At 46.5% G+C, this 18,840-nt stretch overlaps 1 protein-coding gene across 1 annotated transcript in view; it reads left to right on the forward strand.

Moving 5' to 3' along the window:
• The window catches only part of SPPL3 (signal peptide peptidase like 3), a 25,542-nt gene extending 9,590 nt beyond the window's left edge, over positions 1-15,952 (forward strand). The window contains exons 6-11 of the mRNA XM_015823032.2: positions 9,246-9,309; positions 9,536-9,642; positions 11,080-11,243; positions 11,471-11,670; positions 14,202-14,311; positions 15,881-15,952. Of these exons, the coding sequence (XP_015678518.1) occupies positions 9,246-9,309; positions 9,536-9,642; positions 11,080-11,243; positions 11,471-11,670; positions 14,202-14,311; positions 15,881-15,952 (717 nt within the window). The remainder of the gene's footprint in view (positions 1-9,245; positions 9,310-9,535; positions 9,643-11,079; positions 11,244-11,470; positions 11,671-14,201; positions 14,312-15,880) is intronic.
• Positions 15,953-18,840: the final 2,888 nt, after the last annotated feature.

The following is an 18,840-nucleotide window of genomic DNA, read 5'->3' on the forward strand; positions in this document are numbered from 1 at the left end:
CCTTTCTAGAGTCTCAACATCTTTTTTACATCGTGGTGACCGAAACTGGATGCAGGATTCCAAGTGTGGCCTTACTAAGGCATTGTAAAGTGGTATTAATACTTCACGTGATCTTGATTCTATCCCTCTGTTAATGCAGCCCAGCACTGTGTTGGCTTTTTTGGCAGCTGCAGTAAACTGCTGGCTCATATCTAAGTGATTGCATTCATTCCTGAATTGGAATAACATCCTTGGGTTCAAAAAAGTTCAGAATCGCTGCACAGACTTGCCTTCACTTGTTTTGCTTGTTTGTTCTATCTTAGGTTTGATGGGTCACCTAGATCAGCATTTCTCAACCTCAATAACTTTAAGATATGTGGACTTTAATTCCCAGGGCAGGCTGGGGATTTCTGGGCGGGCGTTAAAGTCCACGTACCTTAAAAGTTGCCAAGGTTGAGAAACTCCGATCTAGAGATAGACAGGGGCTCTGAATGCAACCTATTTCAGACTTGAAATGTCCCAATTCAGCTCTTTCAAGCAGGAAACGGTTGCTTGTCTCATTCTGAGAGTATTTCAAAGACAGACCTGTTTCAAGTCTGAGACACGCTATTCTGAACTCAAAGCACTTGCAGACTTTTAAAGAAGGATATTTTTAATCTGAAGCACTTCTAATACTGACTAAGGGTACAACCTCTGGATTACTAGATGCAGAGGGGCAGCCAGCATCTCCTCCCAAGAGGCACCTTTGCTCCAGTCACCGTTCAGAGTGCAGAATGTGCCCTTCTAGCTCACACAGGCAAAAGTCGCTGTGTTTGCATTCTTCATTCTTAGAATAGAAAGATGAAGCATGCCTGCATTTTCAGTGCAGGAAAAGCCACGGCTCAGCTTTCAGAAATTTGGGAAACATGGCATGTTATCATCTATACTTCTGTACTACCCCAAGCATTTGGTGACTTTGTGTTCCAAACAGGGTTTGGAGTTTTAGTTAGTTCTGACTTGAACTTGGGTACAAGTGATATCCTGGCGATGTCCAGTGATCAGGATCACCTATAGAGAGCCTTCTTTCTCTCCTCTGGGCCTGGCATAAGGAACAAGCGGGCACCATGGTTCTTCGTCCCTCATCTGCCATATCTCAGCTAGCTAGTAAAATTGTTTTTATAGCAAATAGTTTGGGAGTTCTTGTGGTACAACTTCCTGATCAAATAATCAGTGGCCTTTCGTACAGCATACTTCAGTATTCCTTCCTTTGGGGGTTGGCTCTTTATCAGTTCTTCAGCCTGGTTCTTTCATCAGAGAATTAACAATTTCAGGCATGGAGAGCACTGTTTTCCTCCGCAAATACTGCTGTTTTATTGTACACTTGTACCTCATCTAATACCTGCATTGTGTGATGAAGCCTGTAGGGCTTGTACATACTTGGTACCACAAGCACTGGGTGTGAGTAGAAAACTGCTCTCAGCACTTTCAGTGAAGCATCACCTTTTAGTAAGCATACTATTGTAGAATGATAGAACATCAGGGTTGGTGGGGCCTTCGAGGTCATTTAGTTCATCTGGCTGCCCAAGCGGTAACCTGAAGGCCCATCTATTCCGTGCGGCCGGCCTGGCGTAGTTTGATTATGTTTCAGTGGGGGTTTTTTTACGGGTGTGTTTTTAGAACAGGCCTGTTATTTAATTCGATTTTAAAACAAACTATTTATTTATTATCGTGGTTTTTAGTATTGCCTGTTCATCGCCCCGAGTCCCGCAAGGGAGATAGGGCGGTATATAAATTTAATAAATAAATAAATAAATAAATAAAAACCTGCTCTTACAGCATTGTCAAGAGATGGCTGGCCGGCCGGCCTGTGTTGAAACAGCTCCAGCAAAAGAAAGTCCATCAGTTCTCAAGGCAGCCCATTCCATTGTTAAACAACTCCTAAGGTTAGGATAGTCTTCTTGAGGTTCAAACTAAATCTACTCCCTTGCAGTTGAAACCCCTTGTTTCTTGTCTTGTATTCTGGACAGCTCTGAATATTACTTCTGCACCTTGTTTGTGGCAGCTTTACAGAGACTTGAAGATAGTGATTGTATTTCCCTTTAGTCTTTTCTTCTCCAGGCATTGCCCGGTGTCTCCAAACATTCCCCATCCGTTTGGTTTTGTATGCCTCTTGTAGACTTGTTTTCCAAAAACACTCGAGTGTCCTTCTCAAAAAAATGTCCAGAATAGAATTTAATGTTCTAGAGCAGTCTAGCCAATGGATAACAGAAAGAAAACCTGATTTAAAACCTCTATCACTGGAGGCTTTTAATAGGAGATTGGATGGGCATTTGTCTGGTACAGGTTCTCCTGCTTAAGCAGGGGGTTGGACTAGAAGACCTCCAAGGTTCCTTCCAACTCTGCTTTTCTGTACTCTGACGTTGACACTGTATTTCTGTTGATGCAGTCTAGGAAGATACCAAGATCCTTTTGCATCAACAACTATTAATTAGGGATCCCTTCTCCATTATATATTTAGTTTTTCATACAAGAATTTGAGGCTCTTCATTTGTCCTTGTTCTAATAATAATAATAATAATAATCTTTATTGATTAGCCCGTGGGCCATATCAAGGTGCAGAGTTCCAAACACACGTTATACTAAAATGCAGTAAAAACAATTTAAAATGGAATTAGTTAAAATATAATTTAGGATAAAATAGAAATAAAATACAATTTAAAATGAAATTGGGATAAAATACATTTTTAAAGTGAAATTAAGAATCAAATGTGGCAATTTAATATATAGATAGATAAAATGTGATAAAATTATGCTTCACTATCCCCCCTACAATCTACCCCAATCGGTCTCACATATGCCGATCTCAGCCGAACCATTTTGCTCAGGTATTGTGCTGTGTTAAATGTAATTTTCAAGGTCTGGCCGCACATAAGGTAAGTTATTTTGATATGGGGGTCCCAATGGGTCATCCGTTTAGAGTATAGGCCAGTGGTGGCGAACCTATGGCACGCGTGCCAGAGGTGGCACTCAGAGCCCTCTCTGTGGGCACGCGCGCCGTGCCCCGGAGATTGCAACCGTCCCTCTTCAACCAGTCACCTGCTAACTCGCCGAGGTCCCACGTGGCCGGATGCATCCCGGCATGGCTGGTTTCCCTTCCCCCCCCGTCCCATCCCTCCTGGCCTTGCATGCTCTCCTTTTCCCGGGCACGACCCACTGCATCACCTCTTCAGCTGTTGGCTGGCTGTCCAGCTCAGAGGCAGCTTTTCTGAACTGCTGGTGGCGGGCTGCGGAACCCCAGAGTGCACTGGTTGAGGGGCTGGCAGGCCGGCAGGCCTCTGTGTGCGGGGGCCGATGGTGTTAGGCAGCAGCTGCCCTGGCCCCTGCTTCGCCTTGCCCTGCGACAGTGGCACCCCCACCCTGCCTTGCCTCACCCCGCAGGACGAGCCTCCTGCCCACTGTCCCACCCACCAGAGACCAACCCTGCCCGGCCCCCACAGGCATCCCTCCCCACGAGCAACATCGAGATGACCACGTCCAACTTGGCCACACCCTCCCAGTCTGCCATGACCACCATAGCCACGCCCACCCAGTGGGACACGCCCACCTGGCACCCGGTGATAAATAAGTGGGTTTTGGGTTGTAGTTTGGGCACTCAGTCTCTAAAAGGTTCGCCATCACTGGTATAGGCCCAGGTACCTGTCTCTCACCCTCTTATACGGGCAGCAGTCAAACAGGACGTAAACCAGGTCCTCGACCTCTGTCGCTCCGCAGATGCAGAGATGTCCCTTATAGGGTATAGAGTGGAATCTCCCATATCTGACCATTGTGTCAAGCTGTTCAAATCTCGCTCGCGTGAATATTTCCCTAAGATGTTTGGGTAGTTGTAACTTCAAATAGCTGTCTGTTCGAAAAGTGTGTTTGTGTGTTTGCTCAGCCATTTCAAGTTACCCACCTTACTAAGGATGGCTATGTCGTTTTGTGCTTCAATATCCTTAATTCTTTGGGTGGGCAGCTTTATTTTTAGATCCTTCCCCTGTTACGCAAGAGACAGGAAGGCCACAGCTTTTTACAAAATTTGTCAATTTGTCAAACCAGGAAGTTTGTGATTGTAATGTTATCTGCTCTGGTAGGCATAATGTGGGGAGTCTGTCACTCTCCATTTCATTAGTTTTATGCCAGTAATTATATGTTCTGATTTTGGATAGAGCATGAATTGTATGAATTTCCAGTTCAGCTCTAACTGCTGCAGCAGATGTTCTTGGATCTACGCCCAAAATACAATTCAGGTGCTGGGACTGTGTTTGTTCAAGTGTTGTAATTGGGTATGTACTCCAAACCTCTGCTCCATATAAAAGCATAGGAGTAACCTTAACTTTATATCATTTGTCCTTGTTGAAATTCATCTGGTTTTTGTTTGCCCAGTGTTCCAACTGATTGTTCTCTAAGGTATTTTCTATCTTTCTGTTGCTGCAAATCTAATACAGGTAGCCCTCAACTTACAACAATTCGTTTAGTGACCAAAGTTACAGAGGCACTGAAAACAGTGACTTACAGCCTTTTTTCACACTTACGAGCATTGCAGCATCCCCGTGGTCATGTGATCAAAATTCAAACACTTGGCAACCGACTCATACTTATGACAGCTGCAGCGTCCTGGGGTCACGTGACCCCCTTTCGCGACCTTCTGGCAAGCAAAGTCAAGTGGGGAAGCCAGATCCACTTGACAGCCGTGTCGCTAACTTAACAACTGTGGCAAGAAAGGTCATAAAATGGAGCAAAGCTCAGTTAACAAATTTCTTGCTTAGCAATGGAAATTTTGAGCTCCATTGTGGTCGTAAGTCAAGGACTACCTGTGGTCCTCTTCTCTAACCTCTTGCCTGGGTCCATTTATAAATAAGCCCATTAAGGGGACCAGGCCAGGAAATCAACTCCGTGGGAAGACTAAAACTACTTTTACTAGGAATGGCTACAAAAGTCTATAATAAAAGTTTTGCAAGTCTGTGCCGTGCACCTTCTCCATCCTGTTCCAGTTCAGCGAATTAGGGATGTGTCTCCCTGAGCTGCTTCCGAATGTTACCCCGTCGCTTCGGGCTCTAGGCCGGAGTTACCAGGGCTCCTCCACTCTTTTCCAGCTTGACCTGGGCCCACTGATCTAGACTTGCACGAGGTATTGTGGTCCTGCTCCATCTTCTGATAGGCTAGTCCAGCCTGCATTTGTGGTCGTCTCTGCTGGAGTCCCACGGGTCGAATGCTTTCCCAAAATTAAAACACGTTGCGCGTGCTGCATTCCTGGGTTAGCTAAAGTGGTCACTATCAGAGAAGGAGATCAGGTCGGTTTGGCAGGATTTACTCTTTGTAAACCCTCACTGGCTTTCGGCAAACGATGCATTCTTTTCTCAGTGCACACAAACCTACTGCTTAGTCATCGGATCCAGAGTTTTGGCCAGGAATCACGTGGAGCTGGATGGTGCTTTGCTCTCCCTTCTCCCCCCCCTTTTTTCGAAAGTGGGGCAGCTTTTGCCTTCTCTGAACCTCTGATGCTCCAGTCTTCCATGCTTCCTCAGATGCCACCCAAAAGTCCTCCAAGACAGCCCCCATGGGTCCCTTTGTGCCTCTTGAATGATCTGATTTTGGAGCCCTGAGCCCATTTGCAGCAGTCGGGACACCACAACATCCCTTTACTGCCTTTTCTTTACCACTCCCTCCTTTTGTCCACCATCCTACTATGAGCCCTTTGAATGCAATTCCCCCCCCCAGAGGAGAAGCCGGAAGCTACCTAGGAATTGTGCCCTCTCCCCATCCTGCCTTCCCCTCTTAGCAGCCGCCCACCCCTCCCTTTTATTGCTTTGGGCTTCCCTTGTGAGCTCTGCTCCTTTGGCCCTTCAGGGGCTCCGACTTCCTGCATTAGCTGCTGCCTGACAGGCTTCCTTGGGATTTACACCCGTCTCCTTCTCCCTTTGGCCCAAAGCTCCTTCAGCCTCTTGGGTGGGTTCCTGAGCTGCCTGCCGGTTTCTCCCTCATTGGTCATCGGCATCTTCCTTTTGAGAGGTTCTCTTGCACTCCCTTTATCTGAGAAATTCTGTCCATGGGATCCTGCCTGGGATTTCTCTAAGCGTGTTTTTCCCCCCCTCCTTAGTGTTTTTCCCACAAGTGCAGGGTCTGCCTTTTGTTTGTTTGTTTGCTTGACCAGTCAAGTATTGATCCATTGGTTGAGTAAGGAAGAGGAGTGACTGGCTTGTCATCTGAGCCTGATGTCTTGGGCTAAGAGAGAAGGTCTGGCACAGAGTCACCCAACTGGCTAAGGCAGGACTGGGACGCACCCTCTCCCGGTGTCTAGCTGCGTCCTTGACTGCTAGCTAGGGGTGGGCAACCAGAGCAACTCGACGACCTGTGGACTTCAGCCCCCAGAACTCCTGAGCCAGCATGGCCAGTTGAAGTCCACAAGTCTTAAGGTTGCCATGCTTGGAGACTCCTGACCTTGAGGAACAGGAGGAAGAGTTGTCAACAAGACAATGGTCAGAGAGAAGAAATCTGAGCCTGGGCCGGAACTGAAACCTGCAAAAGGTCTCAGACAAGACCCTCCTTGGGTCTCTTGAAGATAATGGGAGGGAGGATTGAATGAAAGAAGGGGCTTCAGACTTGCAGGATTCTGTCCAAAGCTCCTTCAGCATCTTGGGTGGGTTCCTGAGCTGCCTGCTAGTTGCATCTTTGTTTTGAGATGTTCTCTTGCGCTCCCTTTATCTGAGAAATGTTGTCCATGGGATCCTGCCTGGTATTTCTCTAAAGTTGTTGGTCTCCTGCAATCTAATGTGCAGGTATATGGCTGTGCTCTATTTTCTCACCATATAATATCTTGAACCCCAAGATGATGTCACTGTTTTTTCCTCTTCTGCCAACTCTTCCTTTTGATTAGGATCAGACTGAGGAGAAGCCATGCCCTTGTCTTCTCTCTGGCCTTCTGGAAAACAAAAGCCCATTTAAGGACTTTGCAGTCATGCATGAGCTGGTTTTTGAGCAGATGTGCAAATAATTGAAATCTCCTTTAATCCCCCCCCTCTCCTGAAAGTTCTGTCTTTTGCCCATTATGCAGGTCTTCCGCTAGGTGCACATCATCACAAATGTTTGGTCTCCCCTTCCTTAGATTTTTACCCAAACCCCTTTGAATAAGTTCTTATCTTTAAGTTACTAGAACTTTGAAAAAGTGTATTTCCTTCACAGTTAATGTTCATTTCTTCTCTGCATGTTGAAGGCATTGTACAGTTTTATAAACAAAGATACATTTCTCATAATTCTGGTGCCCACAGTTGCACTTTAAAAATGATGTAGACAAATTTAAATAAACACAGAGCATAAAGATAAAGAGTCAGCAGTATGGAAAGCATACTTTTATGAGAAGAGGTAAAGTAACTGTCTGGCTTAGTCCAGTGAACAGAAGGTCAACACACGATGGGACAAATTCTTGTAGTCTCCCATGAAGACCCAGGATTTATTTGTTAATTGGTTCTGAAAGTTGAGAAAAACATCCTGTCGAGGAGTTTTAGCAGTGGGGCCATTTAGCCACTGCTGTCAATCTTCAAGCAGAGACTGAACAGGTACTTCCTTAAGGTGCAGTAGCCACCTGATTTTTGGGCATAAAGCTAAGGCGGACTTCAGCATCCTGCTATGCTGTACTCTGGTTTTTCTACTTGGAAGTGCCGAAATGCAGTGGGGAACGGCTTGGGTGCAAAGATTATAGATTTAAATGTTCGGCTTGCAAAGAAGCAGAACACAAAAAGATTTGTGTGCAAGAACTGCTAACACTGGCGGTGGGATTTAAAATTCATTTTGAAAGTGTTGAACCAGCAGCTTCCCTTATTCTTTGGGGATTCTAGAAGGCTGGTTCTTAATTGAAATATTTAAGGGCGTTTAAAACATCATCCAGAGCAGCACTCTTGACTGACTTGAGGAAATCCTCTGTGACTTAATAAAGTAATGAAAAAGTGCGTTTTCCACAAGCCGTTAGCACAAAGGGAAAGCTTCCAAAATTGACAAATTATTAAAATAAAGTTGCACGAAGGCATGTGGGGTAATCTCATTTCTTGCCTGTTTGAGGCAACAGCTTCTGTGCCCAGGGAGGAAGACTGCAGAAGCAGCAGGCCTGGGCCTCAGGAATGCACTTGGCTTGTCTTGACTAAACTATGTTTGATACAGGTCACGACAAGTCTCTCTCTCCCCCCCCCCAAGAAAGATTAATGGCACCACCAAAGGAAGGACAGAATTAAAGCCTCTAGAAAATAAGCAGGGGAATAGATTGGTACCCAAAGCTTTTCAAAGTAGCTGCCAGGCAAGATGGACATCAGAGCACCAGGAATGTTCTCCTGAGAAGGTCCTCTCCAGCTGCTTCCTCTTGCAGAGTTGGGCTACCTGGGAAGGAGATGACGCTTTTAAGAAGAGGTTGGACAGCCATGTGTTTCAAATGGTATAGAACAGGGGTGTCCAACCTTGGGAACTTTAAAACCTGTGGTCTTCAACTCCCAGAATTCCCCAGCCAGCCAGAGGAATTCTGGGAGTTGAAGTCCATAGGTTTTAAAGTCCCCAAGGTTGGACACCCCTGGTATGGGGCCTCCTGCCTGAGCAGGGGATTGGACTAGAAGACCTCCAAGGTCCCTTCCAACTCTGTTGTTCTGTAATTCTGGGCTCTCATAGCTGCCCTTTCCTCACCTCAAACGCTCCGCTCTGTCCGAGTGCAGAGCAGGGATGCTCCCTCGGGTTGGGCTGATGAGAAGAGCCAGTGAAATGAAGAGGAGGCCTGGCCTGGGCCCAGTGAAGGCTGGGGGGGCTTTCAGTTGAATCTCCTTTTGCTTGGGAAGATAACACTTTGGCCTAATATTTGGCGTTGAAATTTTGAAGGGTCAAACAGCCGCAGCACTAAACGAGATGACTTGAGTAGATCCTGGTAAATTCCCCCAGTTCTGAGCTGGATGTCTTAGTTGTTGCTTTAATTTGAAGTTTGTTTCCCATACTGTGTGCAAGTAGTCCTCGACTTAACGACCGGTCACCAAATGACCGTTCAAAACCAGAGTGGACTTATGATCCAGAATCAACGTTCCAACATCACGTAACTGCATTTATGTGACTGTGGTTTGTGATGTTGATTTGTTTTGTTTTTTTTAAAGAGACTGGCTTTTACTTCTTATTGTACTTCTGAACCATGAGCTCAGTCAACAATCGCAACCACGTGTTCGCTTAATGACCGTTCGAGTATAAGTTCAGTTATGGACATAATTTGCATCTCGTGTTTCATACAGGAGCGGAAGGCATCAGAGTTCCTTCTAACCTACCTCTTTCCCCTGACCCTGGGTCCCCTGGCAGGTGGGTTGATCTGGGAGAAGCTGCTCAAAGCCCCCCAGAAGCTTCTGGGCTTCCCTGCACCTGGCCCAGCAACCAGACACACACACACACACACACACACCGGCTTTCTTGGCGTATTTCTGCCCTGCCCCAGCTGGCTTCTTTCTCGACTGAAGATTTTTCTTTTCAGCAGTGCCTTTTGTTCTGCCTGATAATGCAGATCTGATTTCTTTCTTTCTTTTCCTAGCTCTGGCCATGGGCCTCTGTGTTGCAATGATTGCCTTCGTCCGGCTGCCGAGCCTTAAGGTCTCCTGTCTGCTGCTATCAGGGCTATTAATTTATGATGTCTTTTGGGTGAGTTTTTGAATACATATCTGCACTTCTATCTATATAAATAAAAATGTAAATGTTTGTTTGTTCAAAATCTTAAATCTCTGAAAGTTCTTCACCGATTGCTTTGAAATTTTGACACAACATTGCATTCGAATGCGCGTGTGTTTTTATATACCTATATTATATAGATGTCACACCTGTGACAGGTAAAAACATGCTTTTTTTGAAAAACAGTGCCATCTGTTGGACGTAAAAGCAACACACGCTTTTACCAGACTGAGCCACAGCAACGCTACTTTTATTGAGTGTTATGCAGTGCCTCTACAGGCATTATATTTCAGGATGTTTTGCATTTATCAACTGTCAAAAGGCCTTTTCTTTTATATAAAATGTATGTTCGCTTTTCCCCGTACATATTATTCTGAGGCTCTCATGTTTACTTCAACTGGGAAAAGCTATGGAAGGATCTGCAATTTTCATTAGGGGAGCTAAATATATACATCTCAATGTATATGTCTTAATACACTTCAGAGTTTGGGAAATAAAAAGCTGATATAAGATGTGCATCATAAACTAGGCTACCATAAAAATCTAAAATATTTTAATTTTAAACATTTGCTCATTCATTCATTCATTCATTCATTTTTTCCTTTGAACTTGAAAGAACGTTTTAGGCGTACAATATCAACAATTGTGACTTCGTGGAAAGCAAAGCTGCTGGAGTTTCTGGGATGGGAGCAGAGTCACACTTAAAAACATCCCTTGACCAGCTCTTTGGTAGCTGCTACTTTTTTGTGCTTGCTGTTGAAGATGTAGGCTTGCGGGCACTGAGAGACATTCCCAGCAAGTCATTTGTGCTTGCGGGCACTGAGAGATATTCCCAGCAAGTCATTTTCCTTCTCTCTTTCCTAGACCTGAGGGGCGGAGGAGGTGGGCAGGCCTCATCTTCCCGGAACCAAATCTCCAGGCTGAAGCAACATCAGCGATGAATGCCCAAAGAGGGCAGGTGCCCCTTATTACCTGGGCAGATCTTCAGCAGGGATCTGTTATTTGGGGGTAAAACGTCTGGCACAGTCTCTAGTTTGCGGGTTGAGCTCTGCAGAGTTGCCTCGCTGTGAAGACCTGCCTTCTTGAAAGCTGGGCTGTTCTCCAGAGTTCCCCAGAGAAGAAGGGTAGTTAAGCTGGACGAGCCTCCCGCTTCCTCGTTCACTGCCGTCTAGTTAAGTTCTTTTATTTGAGGAAGGGCTGCCAAGTCATAGATAGAGCTGAACGGTGCCAAGAGGACAAAGGTTTAATTTGCCCACAAAATATTTCTGTACGTCTTTCACACCAGCAACAAGGCTCCTAAGTCTGGTCTCTGAGATCTGGTAGATGCATCTGCCAACCCCTTTTTGCTTCTCTGCTGCGGGTCCCAATTTGGGTTGTGGGCAGTTCAAACTCGCTCTTTCCCCTCTCCAGGTCTTCTTCTCTGCCTACATCTTCAACAGCAATGTGATGGTGAAAGTGGCCACACAGCCGGCAGATAACCCCCTGGATGTTTTATCTCGGAAGCTTCACCTGGGGCCCAGCGTTGGCCGGGACGTCCCACGCCTGTCGCTGCCTGGCAAACTGGTCTTTCCAAGGTAGGATTGGGCTTCTTGGCTTCCTGTCCTTGACTTCTCAACTTTGGAAGCTGTTTGCAGGACAGGATTGCCCTTAACAAAAGAGAGACCCAAGCGGGGTGGGTGGGTGGAGGGCGAGGCATAGCCTTCCATTCACCAACCTGGGTTACCTGGCCAGTTTGTGGCCGATGCTGGCCGAGAAGGAAGGGCTGGCGCTGGGGGCGTTAACATCGCTGGCTCTTTTGCAGTTCCACAGGCAGCCATTTTTCCATGCTGGGGATCGGAGATATTGTGATGCCAGGCCTGCTGCTTTGCTTTGTTCTGCGTTACGACAACTACAAAAAACAAGCAAACGGAGAGTCCTGTGGCACAGCGGGACCCGGGAACATTTCTGGCCGTATGCAAAAAGTCTCCTATTTCCATTGCACTCTCATCGGATACTTCGTAGGTAAGAGGAAAGGACAGCTGGAAAGGGCTGTGACAACTGTGAAACGTTTCCCTTACACAACTCTTTAACAGCAGCCTTTGTAGTATTTTCCTGAATATGTGTGTGTGTGTGTGTGTGTGTGAGAGAGAGAGAGAGAGAGAGAGAGAAGGCTGCTGGAATTGGGTCTGTCTAGTTTAACGAAGAGAAGGACGAGGGGGGACATGATAGCAGTCTTCCAATATCTCAGGGGCTGCCCCAAAGAAGAGGGAGTCAAGCTATTCTCCAAGGCGCCTGAAGGCAGGACAAGAAGCAACGGTTGGAAACTGATCAAGGAGAGAAGCAACCTAGAACTAAGGAGGAACTTCCTGACAGTGAGAACAATTAACCAGTGGAACAACCCGCCTCCAGAAGCGGTGAATGTGCCAACACTGGAAGTTTTTAAGAAGAGACTGGACAGCCATTTGTCCGAAATGGTGCCGGAACTCCGTTCTGGGCGTTCTATGAGAAAAAAAGCCCTGCATATACATAGACATACACATACACATACACATACACATGCATACATACATACATATACACATACACATATACATACATACATACATTTAAAATTTGGAGGGGTTTATGATACTTTTCCAAGTGCAAAACAAAAAAGTTAAGAAGTGCAAATTCTTAAACCTCTTATATGTTGATCAAAACTTAACTTACACACCTATAGGTTGTTCTCGACTAACATCCGCAATTGGGTATGGGATATCGGTTGTTGAGAGAATAGTCATTAAGTGAGACATCACATGACTGCTTCGCTTAACAACCACGGCCCTGGCTCGCTCAGTTGCTGTTGTTTAGCGATCTTATGGGTCATTATGTGGACGGAGTTCCAGGTAAGGAACGTGGGATGCCTCCAGGTGTGGGAGACCCTGGGCGACACACACAAGTTGGGGGAACTGCTGGGGACAGGTTTCTCCCCTCAGACTGAAAGTATTCCCTGCAGAAATCCAAGCAGGATTGCATTAAAACGACACCGTTTATGTAGAAGTGTGGAGAAATAGGGAAATAGATGTATAAACTAGTTGTGTATGTGTGTAGTTTTGTGCCTTTGAGTCAGCTTTTGGCTCCATTGACTGCTTTGACAAGTCCCTGCCGCTTTCTTGGCAAGATTTTCAGCAGTGCTTTGCCATTGCTTCCTGCCTAGGGCTGAGAGAAAAGGACTGGCCCAAGGTCACCCAGCCTATAGCCAGTAACCGCTACACCAGATTCATTCTCATAAACACAATTCATGCAGTGTGAATTTCTAAATAGTTTCCAAATGGGACTTCTGACCATTCAGATACACACACACACACACACACACAGAGCGGGGTCTTCAGATCACTGTGTAATTGGCAGACAACAACTTTGTCATTGTCAAAGCCCGGGGCTTGCCACTTCCTGCCAGCCTCCCCAGTGATTTGATTGTAGGGAGGCAGCAGGAAATGGCACACAGACGGCCTGGATGGCCATTGCTAAGCAAAGCGGTCACACTTTATGACCGCATTGCTTAGTGACGGCATTCCCGGGCCCGATTGCCCTAGTACAGGGGTAGGCAACCTTGGCTCTTTTATGACTCGTGGACTTCAATTCCCAGAATTCCTGAGCTATGCTGGCTCAGGAATTCTGGGAGTTGAAGTCCACGAGTCATAAAAGAGCCAAGGTTGCCTACCCCTGCCCTCGTAGGTTGAGGAGTACTGTAGACCTTTTAACCAAACTTAGAAAACGATTTATGCTGGACAGTCCAAATAGAGGAATTTCATTCATGAAGTACGGTAGCTTGAAGTTTTTTGTTTAGCTTTTTTTTTTTTTAAACACAAGGTTTTCTAAAATATAGCCCTAATTTTTAATCAGTTTTAAACATACACGTGCAGGCTAACTAGCTAACGGTATGACTAGCTGAGAGGTGTACAGTCTTTGAGCCATTATGAACTCTCAGAAGCTTTTTAGTTTTTAATTGGCAGCAAAGCTGGCTGGGGAATTCTGTGAGTTGATGTCCACAAATCTTAAAGTTGCCAAGGGGCTGCCCCAAAGAAGAGGGAGTCAAGCTATTCTCCAAGGCGCCTGAAGGCAGGACGAGAAGCAACGGGTGGAAACTGATCAAGGAGAGAAGCAACTTAGAACTAAGGAGAAACTTCCTGACAGTGAGAACAATTAACCAGTGGAACAACCCGCCTCCAGAAGCGGTGAATGCGCCAACACTGGAAGTTTTTAAGAAGAGACTGGACAGCCATTTGTCCGAAATGGTATAGGGTTTCCTGCCTGAGCAGGGGGTTGGACTCGATGACCTCCAAGGTCCCTTCCAACTTTATTATTATTATTATTAAGGTCGGAGGTATCTGGTTTACAGATAATTATGTTTGGAAACGGGTAGCAAAGCAGAGCCAGCAAAGGTCAGTGCAAAGATAAATCTCTTCTTCTGTCCCAGGCCTTCTAGGGATAGTAAATTTCTCCAGGGGCTGAATCTGCTGAGTAAAAAAACGAGCACCTTCTAGCAGTGAATTTTCTTGCCTCCTTCGCAGGGCTCTTAACAGCCACCGTGGCGTCTCGCATCCACCGGGCAGCCCAGCCGGCTTTGCTGTACCTGGTGCCCTTCACCTTGCTGCCACTCCTCACTATGGCCTACTTAAAGGTAAGCGGGGCCAGGATGGAGACCAGCTCCTGGTTGCACCCTTTGGAGAGTCCGACCTGTAGCCACAGAGGCAGCTAATTCCTAGAAGGGCCAGCAGCTAGGCCTCTCTCGATTCCTGACTAACTCTATAGCTCCTGCTCCGAAAAGGGAAAATGAACTCGTGCCTCGAAAGGGCTGTGATCTTAGATCAGCTTTTGCTTTTATTTTAAGTTTTAAATATCTGCATGCATTTCCTTGATACTGCCCGCTGCCTGAAAACTTAATGCATGCATGTAAAATATCTTTACTCCTTTCTTGAATCGTAAGGAAGACTTGGCAGCAACACTACAGTGAACAGGTAGTCCTCAAGTTACATCTGCTGGTTTAATGACCATTCAGTTGGCCTTAGCCTAGCAGTGAAGTACCTTGCCCCAGCTCCTGCCCACCCTAGTGAGCTCCTTGCCCCAGCTCCTGCCCACCCTAGCAGTTTGAAAGCATGCAAGTGCGAGTAGATAAACAGGTACCCCTTCGGTGGGAAGGTAACAGCGTTCCGTGCGCCTCAGTGTTTAGCCATGCTGGCCACATGGCCACGGAAGCGTCTTCGGACAACGTCAGCTCCCTCGGCTAGGAAACGGAGAGGAGCACCGTGCTCTAGAGTCGGACTCAACTGGACAGGGGAAACTTTTACCTTTTTTGGAGGGGCGAAAACTTTGGAAAGGGTGCTTCCTTTCATACTTAGATGAGAGGGAATCTTTTTGGGGGTCCATAATGTTTTCCCAAGATACCAGTCCCTTTTCTTCTTTGAAATAGGGTGCCGTTCTACTGTGATCCTAGTTCTGAGAAGGCTTCTCTTGCCTTCACAGCCGGCTGCTCTATGCTTTTCTGCCTTCCCCGCCAGGTCCTTTCATAGGAAGGAGTAAAATAAAGTTCCCTGGGCCTTCACCTCCTGCTCAGAACAATCCCTTGCAGGGCCTTCAGTTCGGTATCCTTTGTTTCCTGCGAAGGACGGGTAAGAGCCACTTGTTGGCTCCAGCCACTGCAGAGACCCCCTCCCCCTCCCCAGTCGCCCGATCATGATCTGTGCACTTGGTAACCAGCTCACGCTTACGATGGTTGCAGCGTCCCATGGTTACGTGACCACCATGGGCAACTTTCCCTGCTGGCTTCCCACAGGCAAAGTCAAGGGGAAGGTCACAGGTCCTTCGGTTAAATCTCCCCCACCCAGCAGTATCCACCCCAAGCCCCGCCATACTTGGGCCGCACCGGACCCTTGTGCACCCTTACTGACCCTCCTCCCTGCCCGTCCGCGTTCTGTGGAGAGAGGTTTTTCCGCGGACCGGAGTGGGGCCTAGTTTTGTGTGCTGCCTCCATCCCGCGGATGGGGCTTTGCTTGTTTGTGCAGACCGGTTGCTGGCCTGCCACGGACCAGTACTGGTCCACGGACCGGGTGTTGGCCTTGTGACACTGGTATTTGAACATAGATCTTTTTAACATGTATTTTTTTATTGGGTTCTGTTAACCTAGGCGAAATATTAATATATATTGCTAGTCCCTGTATGATATAAATAACTGGCCCGGTCTCTCTCCCAGGGCGACCTGCGCCGCATGTGGTCGGAGCCATTCCATTCGAAGTCCACCAGCTCACGGTTCTTGGAGGTATGATGGAGCCGGCGGTCAGCGGCCAAACTTCTGCCTGGATCTTTTTTCACTCACAGCTTGCTTGCCGGTGCCTGAGGCCGGGCTGGTACTCCGGGGCATTGCCAGTTTGTGGAACTTGTACAGACGGACGTGCTGTATTTCCAGGAGGAGGACAGGGCAGAGTCGCCGGGCTTCCTCTCCAGCCTCCCTTCTTCCTTGTGACTGGAGACCCCCCCCCCTGCCCAGCTCCCTTCTCCTCCCGGCCCCCCTCCTGTTTACAAACCAGTGCAGACCATCGGCTGTTCCTGGGGGGGGAGGAGGAGGAGGAGGAGGCAGCAACCTAGGTCAGAAAACGGCACCACTGAGTCGTTGAGGAACTTGTGAACACTACAAGGGAAAATGGCCACAGCACTTGGAGTTTCCTGGAAAACCCCACCCGTACTTTGGATCCTGTTTTTCCGTTGGACTCCAGTTTTGGAACGAACTGAATTTCTTCGCTCACTGTACTCTTCTTCTCCCCCCCCCCTTTCCGTTTATTTCCTCCTGTGGTGTGAGGTGACCTACGAAATCCACAGACATTGATTGACTTATCGCAGTATACCAGATTAAAAACTTTGTTGTAACAAGTTACATTTCCACCCTGATATCATAATGCAGTGAATAAGAGCACCACACACACACACACACACACGCACACAGACACACACACATGTTCCTACACTCCTCCTTTTATACATCCCTTCAGGCATGCACATATAGCATTGTATATGTGTGTGAACCAACACACAAAACACAGACCCCCCCACCCACACTGCAAGGGTAAACTCTGCTAGGATCATGCTTTGTAGCTGAGAGGGGCTTGCTGTAATTTTGAGCATGTAGAGCAGTTGACAATGGCTTTCTTGTATATGGATCTGCAAATAGCCCAATGCCGCTCCCTGTCCCTCCCCACCAGTGAAGCTTCCAGTTCTGTTTTCTTTTAAAGGTGTAGTATGTCGTACTGAATGTCCTCCTGGATGTTAGGGGATTATTATTATTATTTTTTTGATTTGCAATCAATGTAGCAAACTTAGGGGGGGAAGAAAGACGAAGCCTTTTCCTTCCTGCCCTGTTTTGTTTGTGGGTTTGTTTTTTTTTACAACTTGTCCATTACAGTTTTTAGTAGCTCTCTTCTCTTGACCTAATGCATGTATTATAGCAGCTGTTGTCTTCGTGTGTTCTGATCATAGTAATGTATGACTTGTAAATACATTTTTTTCTATTTTCTATTTTTTGGTAATTTCTTTTGCATTGTTTCATTAGTGTGTTGTATTTCTCCCCATTACCCAATGTTTAAAAGTGGGGACTCCACCCTCTACTGTTGTGATGGTCAACGTTTATGATGACTACTTTGTACCTGGGAGTCTCTTAAAAACAAGGACTTTTCTAAACAAATTGTCCAGGTTCTGTTGTGTTAACTGTGACAGATCAACTGTTTTAAAGTTTCCCGGCATAATGATCTCTTTTTGATCAAAAGAAAAGTTTCTGGCTTTCTACTTAAAGGTCTGTGCTTGTAAAATCTCAAACCCCAGGACATTATACAGGCCTTTCCTAGGCTGGCTTCAAAGAGCTTGGAGCTGAGATGGTTTATTGCCCTTCAGTCATACGTGGACAGTCATCTCCTGACATGCCATCATCCCTCATTGTTTCCTTTTTGTGTTCCTCAGCAGGTTTCATGTTGCCTTCGTGTCCAGTTGGAGAGCTTCCTGGAAGCATCTAGTTAGGTGTTTGCAGGAGATGGTGTTGTGGACACCCCTCATCTGAGCCAAGGGACCTCCTTTGTGTATACAGTTTAGGAGGCACTTTGAGAAAAGTGGCACAGGAACACAATTCTTAAATTAAGGGAACCCCACAGCTTGCCTTCAGAGGTTGTGGGTGCTCCATCCCTGGAGGTTTTTAAAGAAGAGATTGACCAGCCATTTGTCTGGAATGGAGAGAGGGTAAAGGTGTCCAGCCTTGGGAACTTTAAGACTTATGGACTTCAACTCCCAGAATTCCCCAGCCAGCATAGTCTTAAAGTTCCAAGGTTCGACACCCCAGTATAGGGTCTCCTGCTTGAGCAGGGGTTGAACTGGAAGTCCTCCAAGGTCTCTTCCAACTCTGTTATTCTGTATGTATATTTCATCTTTTCTCATCATGAAATTACAGGTCACCCTACTTCCATCCAGGCCCTGACCACACAAAGAGCTGCTTGGCTTCTAAAGATGGCTGGTTTTGTTGTCTTTACAGACGGTCCTGGTCACGCGGTCTATCTGAAGCATGTTGAAATTTTTGTTGTATTTTATTTCCAAACAAATTCAGGACTTCGGTAATTTCCAAACAAGTCTAGCTTTTGTACCCTGTATTGAACACTCATAGTTTAGCTTGGTTTAGTTGACTAATTGGAACTGATCCTAAGGATCTCTGCCCGTTTCTCACACTCGACTCATCAGACCCACGTCTGCTGTATCCTGATGTTTGGTTGCCCTAAACCTGTTCTCCAGAGCACATCTTTGGAAAAGGAGTCACCGTGGAACGAAAGTGTATTTTGCATTTGTTCGAGTCATAGGGCAGGAATTCACTTCCAAAAGCTTTCCTTAGCAGCCGGTGTGCATTTCCATATGTGATAACAATGAAGATGCTTGCAGGGAGACAAGATTTTTTTTTTATTACGGGAACAAAACCCTCCTCCTGTTTCCAGTCCACTCATTTTGCATACTGGGTGTTTGCAACCCCTCCTCCCCTACCCCCCACAACCCACAAAACCAGTGGAGAGTCCAACTCTCGCGGGTTCTGGGCTTGAATTTTGAAAATCCTAACTGAAATCGCCAGCTTTTGCAGTTGAAAGTTGTTGTCACTTTCAATCAATTAAATTTCAATTCTCACAGAGATCA

The sequence above is a fragment of the Protobothrops mucrosquamatus genome, unplaced genomic scaffold, assembly GCF_001527695.2.
Source record: "Protobothrops mucrosquamatus isolate PMUCROS unplaced genomic scaffold, P.Mucros_1.0 scaffold1749, whole genome shotgun sequence".
NCBI lineage: Eukaryota > Metazoa > Chordata > Lepidosauria > Squamata > Viperidae > Protobothrops > Protobothrops mucrosquamatus.